The sequence below is a fragment of the Chaetodon auriga genome, chromosome 3, assembly GCF_051107435.1.
Source record: "Chaetodon auriga isolate fChaAug3 chromosome 3, fChaAug3.hap1, whole genome shotgun sequence".
Classification (NCBI taxonomy): Eukaryota; Metazoa; Chordata; class Actinopteri; order Chaetodontiformes; family Chaetodontidae; genus Chaetodon; species Chaetodon auriga.
The window spans coordinates 5,647,065-5,657,500 of NC_135076.1; the positions used below are offsets into that span (position 1 = coordinate 5,647,065).

Sequence of the window (10,436 nt, forward strand, 5' to 3'; positions counted from 1 at the left end):
TACTGTCAGTATCTGATGTTTGTGGATTAACGTTACTGCTGCATTCATGTAGCATGTGTGTGCTGTGATTAATAAAGTATAACTTAAATGTGTATGTTGTATTCTACTGCTGTACATGTTTAAGGTTGAGCTCATTTTAACTCATTTATATATTGTTGGGAATTATCCTGGCCCTGGAAAATTTCTGTCGCACTCATCCCCTGAACACATGTTCAATGTCGATCACAGTATAAACACATTAAAGATGTTTTAAATATGATTTATTTAACATCATGAGGGTTTTCAGGGATAGCTGCTGGACCGACGAGGTCCATCTGCTGCAGTCTAACATGGAGGGTAGGATACATTTATTTATTATAGATCTGATCAACACCACATTACTCTCCTGTGGTTACAAATTTATGCACATTGAATAAGTCCCACGCAGAGTCCACGAGAAGCTTCTGATGCTCCTTTAAATTCTTTTGCCTGAATCACAGCCGCTGCTGCAAACGTCATACACAGTCTGAGGAAAAGGTGCATCCCAACGGACAGCGCTGAGCAAAGATCCAATGAAGACCAACAGTTCTTGGGAATCCAGTTTCAGCCCGACTCTGGTCTCACTATGACCCTCCAGGGGCCACCGCTGGCCCCAGGCCGCTCTGTTCCAGCTCTGCTATCACTGACATGTGTTTGAACTCTGTAGGGTGGTGGTTAAATGTCTCGACCAGTCGGTACGTCTCCTGCCTCTGCGTGCCGTAGAACAGCTGCACCTGATTGGCTAAGCACTGAGCCTGGTGAACGGTCTGTGAAGAGGAGGGACAGACGGTTTAACGTACAGCCATGATCACACACTCTTGGCCATTTAGAGCATATTAACTGTAAAAAACGGGGAAAAGACATGAAAAAGCAGCAGTGAGGCCCGTTAATACGGGTGTAGCCAGCAGCCAGGTGAGTCCACCGGGGTAGAAGACTTACGATGAACTTGGGGTCCATCTCGGCCGTCATGAGGACCAGGCCTTTCTCCTCTTTCAGTTCTGGGTAGTGGTAGAGGATCAGCTGACTGGGAGCGTTCTCTCCTAGAGTCTGCACATCAACAGGAAGAGAAAAGCTGTAGTTAACACCTGCACAGCTACAAAGCTTCATCCTAATAGAGCACTAAGGCTGACAGTATGAACGTAGCCAGCATGTGTGCATGAAACACACATGAAGATCACACATTTTCTACCCACACTGCCAAGTGACACAAATCCTGACTTTTTTTTTGTCATGTTAACACAGTTAAAGGTTCTTCTTACACAAAGCATCTTCTGTTCACCTCATTGTTGCTGGCATGCAATGAAAATGTTGCCAGCAATCAGCGACGTGAACTTAAAATCTATTTCCTGAAGGCGTGAAGTTAGCCGGCACTGTCATCTGGTTGATCGTTTGAGTTTCAGGGTGACCGGTACATGAAAACAGCTGTCAGAAGCCCACAGAGAGCCAGACTTCCAGCAGCAGGTGACGGCGCCGTGGGAAGTGGTTTACCTGGACGTTGATGAGGGAGGTGAAGTGGAGCTCGTGTCCGGACCACTGACCCAGGAAGAACTCGTAACCCTCCTTCTGAGGCAAAGCGTAGAGGAACTGAGCAGGGAGGAGACCACAGAGAGAGCGAGGTCACCATGGTGATGAGACAGAAAATAAAGAGGAAAAATGTGATTTCAAGTGTTGTTCATCTGGCACTCTGCAGCCATTTAGCCAAAACCTGAACACAAAATGAGCCACTGTTTTTGGTTGTAATGACTGACTGATGGTTTGCCATGAGTTTCCACAGTGTTCCTTCAGAATGCCTCAGCGTGAGAAGCTGTGATCTTACCATCTGGCAGGACTGTGATCTTTTGAAAATCACCTCGTAGATCTGGGTCTGCAATGTAAGAGAAGACAGGTTCTGAGGTCAGGACCAGACACGTGCCAGCGTGGATCTACAAAACTGGCTGCTTATCAAACATGGTGCAATTGTGAAAACATGGAGGGACTGGGCATTACTCCTTTACAACGTGGGAATCCAGGAAAAACAATCTGCACACAGCACACAGGAGTGAAAAACAGAACCGATCCTCTGCAACAAGGCAGGAAAAAACTCCAAAAACAAAAGTAAATGAGTTACTACTTAAGATAAGAACCTACTTTTGTTGATACAGCACGAGCAGGGAAAAAAAAGTGTGAAGAGGAGCCGTGAAAGACATGAGTGAACATGAAGTGTCGGCAGACTCTGTGCTGTATCAGCACGTTCTCTGCTGTGAAACTCACCGGGATGACGGCGCTGACTGTGTCCTTGGTCGAATAATACTTCATCCACAGCTGAGAGGAAAAAGGCCAAAACAAAGAACAGTTTCAAATGGTTACAACTGCACCAGGAAGAGGCGATCTGTGGTTACATGAGACAAATACAGACAACGCCCCCTACAGACTGACCTCTGCAATTTCCTCTCCCGTCTTGTCCTTGATCATCTCCATGTTGAGGATGGAGCCCAGCGTCTGCAGGACAGAACATCACACAGTGTGTTACCAGTGCACACTTCATCATCACCACAAGGAAAACACTTCAAACACCAAAAAACATGAACAGTGATAAGGAGCATCTTTAAATATAACCACAGAAAGAGAATCAACTCAAAGTGAGGTGAAAGGACCAGCTGCTCCTCTGCTCATCTCACCTTGTTCTTTGTGAAACCTCCTGATGCTCCATCACTGGAAGCCATCTTGTCCCTTTTCTCCAACTGCAAAGATTCCCACAATAAAGAGACATCACATTCAAACAGTGTGCTAAAGAGCCGTGACGGGCGGAAGAAGAAACAAAACCAGAGAAAAATCCTTCTCCATTACGCAGGTAATAAACACAGGCTGACAGGATTGTTTTATGTCCACTACTGAGGACAGTAGCAGGACAGAAGTGCTTAAAAATGTGTATAATTTGTCTGTTGTTTAAATTTCTGACTTGAATTTGTGTAATATTTCAGGACCTCCATCATTTTCCAAGCATATTTCCATGGTGTCCTGATACTTCACCTCCTGCTCCATGAACTTGACGAACTCCGCCTGCTTCGAGTGTCCCAGCACTTCGCTCTTGGCCTCATGCCGTTTCTCCAGTCGGGCGTTGTACTCCTGTGGTTTGGCACTGCAAAGGAGTCGGACAAATCAATGAAACACCAAACAAAGTGGGCCACTTTCAGGCTAAATCCCATTTCACCCTGTGAATGAAAGAAGAAGCCTTCATAAAGCACCAAACTAGTAGTTTTGCATGTTTTTTTCCTCAATAAGTTGTGTCTGCTGAACATTTTTGAGAAAAACCCCACCAGGTCCTAGAATGATTTCCATCCTTCCACCAAAATATAGACATTAGTTTCAGGACACTAATGTGGTATTCCTCAGTATTTCTCTCTTTACATGAAGGTGTTGGTGCCTTTGACTGTGTCTGTTGGAAGTTTGAGGCTCAGGACAAGGTGTGGATGCCAAGAGGACGGTCCAATGAAAGTAACGTTATTTCTAACAGAGGGGAAGCCATAGCTTTAACAATGAGTCCACAGACCTGTCAGTCAAATCACACTACGTTCGGTATACACACAACTGACGTTACACGAAACATTTGCTTAAAACAAATTCAGCTTTTTCTTCTTCTTCAGGAGTGCCCACTGGTTCACTCATCACGCCAGCATTAAGTTAGACTCTTGATGCATTAATGACAGATTGGCGGGGAGTCAGAGGTAAATGTTAAAATGTTATACGTGGATACACATCTTGACAGTCTAAATGTAATCCGAATGTATCAGTTGCTCATCAGAATTTTGGTGAACTCTTTTGCAATAGTCTAAACAGCATTTACACAAAGAAAAAAGAAACCGACTTCTAAAATATCAAACATTTCTAACGGGGATCCGGGTATCGGGGAACGCGTTGTTGCTGGTAGCTAAATTAGCCCGCTGACCTGCGCAGCTTCTGGATCTTGTCCTGGTACTTGCTGTAGTACGGGTTTTCCTCCAGGTCCGGCTCCTTCCGCACCGAGAAGGCTCGGAACTGCGCCGGGACCAGTCCGGGGATCAGCGTCCTGATGCCGGTGGCCCGGACCGCCAACATTCCTCGGTACAAACATGACATTTGTACCATGGCCGCCGCCATCTTCCCATCGCTCCCGTCCAACATCTATAGTATTCCGGCGGTGAGCGGCTTTCATACATTGGTTCCGAGGAAAATACGTTACTCTTCAGTCAAAAATGTAATGATTTACTTTATGGGGACATACATACTTTTTGTCCCCTGAGGGAAGGACAGTCACACTCCTATTTATACATATTTATGTCCGTAATACATGGCTACACAGACAGACAGACAGACAGACACACACACACACACGCACACACACACACACACGCACACACACACACACACACTATTATTTTTAAAATGAATTATACTTAATGATCGGAAAAATGCCCAATAAAATAACATAACAAAAAAAACATAATATAATAATAAGCATAATTATATACTTTGACACTGACAAATTATATATTGATGTGTGTTTTGTAGTGTGGGCTGACACAACTATTCATTTTCTTGTGAACTTTGTGAGAAAAACAGCTTTTTTTTTTCTTTCTTTCTTTTTACACTTGAAACAGTAGCTGGACAAACACAAGCTGTTGACACAAAGCTGAAAGCGCAGTATTGTATAAAATGGAAATATCAGCATAAAGATTTCCCTTCAGTGGAAACAAGGAACCCAAAACAAGAAAAAAACCATGTCTGCATTCTTTTAGCCTTTCTCTGCCATCTCTAATAACACATTTTGTGAGATTTTCAATATAAACCAAAAAATAAAAGTAAATTTCGAGCCATTTCACATTGCCACAGCTGTTCTGTTCACAGCTGTCTTGACATGTCGACACCACTGGAGGTCACTGTATCTCTTCACTGAGAGCCGCCTGGATGTACTTCCATGTATGGATTAGTCCTCACTGCTGTCTGAACTCAGAGAGCCACTGCAGCTCCACAGACACAGCTGCGATTGACAAGCAAATACATGAGCAGATAAGTACAATAAACAATCAGCCCCAACTCTCCAGAGTCACTTCCTGATGCTCTCATCTTTTCGTCTGTGTGTACTCTATAAACCCACACTGCTGTTTATGCCTGTGTGTGTGCGCACACAGACACCATGCTGGCTGTAAATTTAATGACGTGTGTTTCCCTGATGACTGTCTGAGTGCCTCTGTGTTTACTTTCCACAGCCAATCATTTTTCAATCACTAATCAATATGCAGAGCAGCTGGGAGCTGTTCACTGTACACCTGGGACCCAGCAGATGATGATGGTGGATAATGTGTGTGTGTGTGTGTGTGTGTGTGTGTGTGTGTGTGTGTGTGTGTGTGTGTGTGTGTCTGTGCATACATAAGAAATACATTTAAAAACATCATTCAAGTGATTTGTGTGTGTAGTTTAGTGTAAATGTAGGTCTGATTCAGGAATTCTGATATTGTGCAACTACAAAATCCTAAATTATGTCAATTTTTCTTAAAGTAATTCAAGAATGTGATCAGGACAAAACATATGTAGATGTAGATTGTATAGTACCGAAGATAAAGACATCACACAATACACACGCAGCAGCAGTGGTGTTTCTGTACTTACAGTGTAAACATGATGAGTTTCCTCTTGTGTTTTGTCTTTCTTGATGGTTGTTTCCTTTTTCTCCAGTTTAAGATTTTCTGGAGCTTCGTGCCTGCTTGTCGTGTATGTCTCCCTCAACGGCCTGGTGTGATCAGATACACTCGAGCTATATTTCCAACCATAAGTGAAGACTTTCAGTTACAGCTGGAAATTTGTCATTTTTGTGCACCTCTCAAGTCATTAGACTTAAAAATCAAGGCCTTTCTCAGCTCTCTTTACAAACGTCTGTTCAGAATCAGAATCAGCTTTACTGGCCAAGTATGTGAACACGTACGGGCAACTCGACTCCAGTTTTTAAGTTGTTCAAGCAGTTAAAAAAAAAGGACTTCAAGGCTGAACAAAGATAAGCGACAATACGCATTTAACTATAATGTACATACAGAGGTGTGTGTGTGTGTGTGTGTGTGTGTGTGTATAAAGTGTTTCTGTAAAAGAGTAAAGAAAAACAAAGTGCAAAAGAATATTGAATGGGCAATGTAATTGATTACTTTACATACTTGCTTCACATGGTTATGCACAGTGTTTGTGTGTGTGTGTGTGTGTGTGTGTGTGTACATCTCTATATACAGTACACACAGTGTGCAGGATTTATCTTTGACAATGAAGGATGATATGTACATGTTCAAGCAGAGTGTACTTGAAAGTGTAAATAATGTTTCATATTTTTTATTTAATAATTACATGTTATATCATTTAGAATTTGTAAGTAAGAGGATGTTTTAGTGTTACAGGTTACTGACACACAAGTCAGCGTGTTGTTGGTCGTTCTTGCTGATGACTTCACTGTTACTGTAAATGTTTCTCTGATCGACAGCCGTCTAGCAGAAACACGAAGCAGATGTTTTGGAAGATCAGATCAGGAAGAATATGACCTCTAAAAGACAGAGTGAGTGTGTGTGACAATAAGCAGCTACTGCTATGAGTCATCTGTGATCAGTATAAATATCTTGATGCATGTCTGCATGTCTGCTCTGAGCCAGTCAATTTTTTATAAATAGATTTTATGTATTTACTCACACAAATACATCAAATCAAATAAACAGCTGTTTTGTGGGGATTTTTCCAGACTGAATTCACATGCTGCAGATTTGCCTGCGACTAACACACATCTCCATCCTGCGAGCTGTCACACGCTGACCGCTTTCTTTAATCTGCTCTCTGCTTCTGTGTTTGCTTCCTCTCCTCTCACTGACCTGCTGCCCCCTCCTCCTCCTCCTCCTCCTCATCCTCCTCCTCTCTCTCTCTCTCTCTCTCTCTCTCCATTCTCTCGCTCTCTTTGTTATGGGGGCCCCTTCATGCAGGATGTATATTTTATGTGTGGCTCTGGAGGCTTTTACCATTAATTATAGAGAAACACTAAGCTCTCCATTTGCCGGACAGATGTTATTTTTTACTTAAGGAGAGAAAGGGGACTGTTCCATAATTCAGAGGTAATCCCGCTCACCAGAGAACAAATAAATAAATGAATAAATAAATAAAGCAAAAGCAAAAACCACAAACATTTGGTACACTGCTCCTGCGTGCTCAGACATGTAAGGCAACAGCCGACACACACGCACAGATTTCCTCTGTGTTCAGCCTTTAAGTGCCTCCCATGTAATAAATATGGAACAGCTGCTTTATCATTTCATTTTTTATTCAATCGGCTTCTCCCAAAGTATTTCACAAAATCACACACACATAATGCAACCATTTTCAGCCTCAGAGCAAAAGATGTGTTAAAAAAAAAAAAAGCTGAAATATGTAGCACAAAGAAAGATGCAGAGCAGAAAAGAACATGTTAACCTTTTACATCTGGATCCATCCTCAGAGACTCATGTTGTGCAGTCAGGCAGAGCTGAGATGATTGCTTAATGATAGAATATTAATTAACAATTTTCATGAGGAATCAGTATAAAAGCCATTTACCAGCTTAAAATACCAAATCTTCTCTGGTTCCAGCTTGTCAAATGTGAAAACCTGCTGCTATTTTCTGTCTCATATAACTGTGAGATGAATATCTGAGAGGTGACCTGCTGCTCTGGGAATCTGTGATTTGTGTTTTTCAGGGTTGCAGCTAATATTGAGGACAGTGAGGTCATGTCCTCTGCAATATTTCTGGGGTTTGGTGGGATTTAATGCAAGAGAAAACGTTTACACAATACATTTTAGGACTGACTCTGATGCGTTTTAAGACTAAATATCTTAAATTGTACATTTTATAAGCTAAAAACTGACTACATTCAAATAAATGGGATTATCCTACATACCTGAAGAGACAGCTTTGAAACAACAATTAGACCATAATGTAGAAATAGAAAAGACCAGAATGTATAAAGTTTCTAAAATCATGTGAATAATTAAATGAAATGTTTTTATGAAATATCTCTAAAATTGTAGAGTTTGGTTAGTGGCTGGTCAAAAATTCATTAGTGGAGTGTGCTGTGCTGTGTGGAATTTCATTATTATTATAAAGCGATTAAGCAATTATTTAAAAAAATGTAAATGATTTGATAAAAGAAAATACCCCTTAATTGCAGCCCGTGTTTGTTCAAATCCACAGAGCCTTATTTTTAAGTCTTCACCCCAGGCCAGTTCTTACAAAACAACTTCTTCATGCCGTGCAAACTTTGTTCAAACTCATAACTTCATTTTAAATTCTAGTTTCCAAATATGTCAGGCTGAATTTTGGGGAAATGTGTATAAAATGACTCACTTTCACTCAGAATAAGTAAGTGCTGGAAGGGGCAGAATGTGTGGTGTTGTCTAAAAAAAAAAAAAAAAAGAATACCTGAGGTAGAGTTTAGGAAGTGAGAAACAGTCAAATTTGTCAGAGTAGCTGGAATTAAATAATTTTACTCTGCAGATCAGCTGGCCCAGAATCAATTTTGTAACATCTGGATTAAATACCTGCAGTCTGACATATTTCACATGCCATTTTTATTGCATTGTGTATAAATTCATACTATTTTCCCCAATATATTATACATATTTAGTATTTTTAGCCTGAAATAATTTATCCTCTAAAAATCCTGTGATCTTCTCACATTTTACTTAAAGTATCTTTAAGGTTGGACAAAATAATTGTGTTCTGTCTGTCTGAAAGCAGCACAGTATATTCAGCATCAGCCTGTTCCAACTCTTCAGTGCATTTACATCCTGCTTAAACTGCGTGAAGGTTTCATATCTAAAAAAGAAACTTCTACAATTCCAGAAAAACTCCATCTGCTGAACAAAATCATGTGTCATGACAGAAAGTGTTAGAACAGCTGCTAAACTAGCACTGATTTATGTCTTTTATGTCTGTACCATTCCATCCAAATAAATATTCTAGATGTCTTGTGTGTCATTTTATACAAATTTCCAATAAATTCAGGCATATTTGATATTTTTGGAAGCTTTGGGAACTTCACTGGAACTTCTGCAGGTCTGAACCATGTTTGGCTGCAGGATACATTCGTAATGACTGAGCCTCCAGCAGATCAGTGGGAATGAGCCTCCTCTTTCGGGGAAATTAGTACAAAATGATGCACAAGACAGCTAGAATATTTCAATTTGATGGAATGATGCAGCCATAAAAATATGGTGGTTGAATATTTCACACAGTCTAGTCATTGGTCAGTGCTTCACCTGCTAGTGTAGAAAAAGAAAGAGCTTTGCCTTAATTTAAGGAACCACAGGGTGAAATTTGAGGAGGAAAACAGGGAAGCTCAATAATCACCTCAAATACCTCAGAATGGATGTTTTGCATGTTTTGTCTCTCTCCAGATATTGAAAAGTGTTGTGCTTCATGTAGTAGCAGCTCAGTGACATTTTCATTTTCAGCTCTGCCACGTCGCCGTCGGTCGGAGTGTGTGACCGTGAGGTTTCATTTCAAGCCTTGGGGTTTTCGGGGTCTTGGGACCACTCACTTACCGTCCCTCCGGCAAGTTGAAATCGCACCCCTGGGCAAGTGGCTGACCCTTATCCACACCCCCTGCACACCCACCCTTACATGCACACACACACACACAAACACACGGTTAAGCACTCACTCACATACACACTCAGAGAAAAAGGGTCAGGGTTGGCAGAGAAATCCCATCGTTTTAGAGAGGGATCCCATTAAAAGTGCATGAGTGTGTCTGTCTAGGAATCAAGACACCCGCTCTGCCGCTCAGCCGATAGCTCTGTGTGTGCGTGTGTGTGTGTGTTATTTATTCATGCACAGGGTTATTAGGCATCCTGTGGTGGACATCACTCACTTTACGCTGGACACACTGAGGAGATGTAGAAGGCTGAATGACATCTGGATTTTCATGTTTGGGTTTTCAGGTCTTCATTGTTTCATTAACTTGACTTTTGACCCTGGATTAGACACAATCTTCAGATCTTTAAATCATATTCAAATCCTCCCTAAAAATAAATGACGCACCCACACGCAGCTTCAGAGGTGAGGGGTTTATGCTCTTGGTTTTTGAGGCACTGATCAGTCTTCTCTGCCTGGTAGAGCAACAGGAGCTGCCTGTCCTTTGCTTTTTCCGGCTCATCCAGAAATGTAACATTTTGCACATTAAAAGCAGGTTCAAATGGTGAACCAGCAGAACACAAAGAACCAGAGACGTGAGTGAAGATGAGTGAGAGTAAGGAAAAAGAGAAGCAGTCTGCACGCTGATGCAACATTCAGACCTTGAAGGTCTTTGTCAGGTCAAAACTCCTGCACAACCCTGTAAAATGAATTCTGATTTAATAAAATGATGAAAGTGAAGTTGTAAATGAGTTATTACCAAATAACA

At 41.5% G+C, this 10,436-nt stretch overlaps 1 protein-coding gene across 1 annotated transcript; it reads right to left on the reverse strand.

The window, feature by feature from the left end:
• Positions 1-243: 243 nt before the first annotated feature.
• atpaf1 (ATP synthase mitochondrial F1 complex assembly factor 1) lies at positions 244-4,184 on the reverse strand. Its single transcript, XM_076727027.1, has 9 exons — positions 3,944-4,184; positions 3,028-3,136; positions 2,676-2,738; positions 2,434-2,496; positions 2,269-2,319; positions 1,835-1,882; positions 1,507-1,602; positions 958-1,065; positions 244-785 (listed from the first exon to the last, which is right to left on the reverse strand). The coding sequence occupies exons 1-9, from the start codon at positions 4,156-4,158 to the stop codon at positions 603-605; spliced, it is 936 nt and encodes a 311-aa protein (XP_076583142.1). The 5' UTR covers positions 4,159-4,184; the 3' UTR covers positions 244-602.
• Between the last annotated feature and the right edge of the window lie 6,252 nt (positions 4,185-10,436).

Coding starts and splice junctions, on each gene's coding strand:
- atpaf1 (XM_076727027.1), bottom strand. CDS start 4,158: ATGTTGGACGGGAGCGATGGGAAGATGGCGGCGGCCATGGTACAAATG. Junction 2,739..3,027: donor TCAAGTTCATGGAGCAGGAG/GTGAAGTATCAG, acceptor GAATCTTTGCAG/TTGGAGAAAAGGGACAAGAT. Junction 1,066..1,506: donor CCTCCCTCATCAACGTCCAG/GTAAACCACTTC, acceptor GTTGATGTGCAG/ACTCTAGGAGAGAACGCTCC.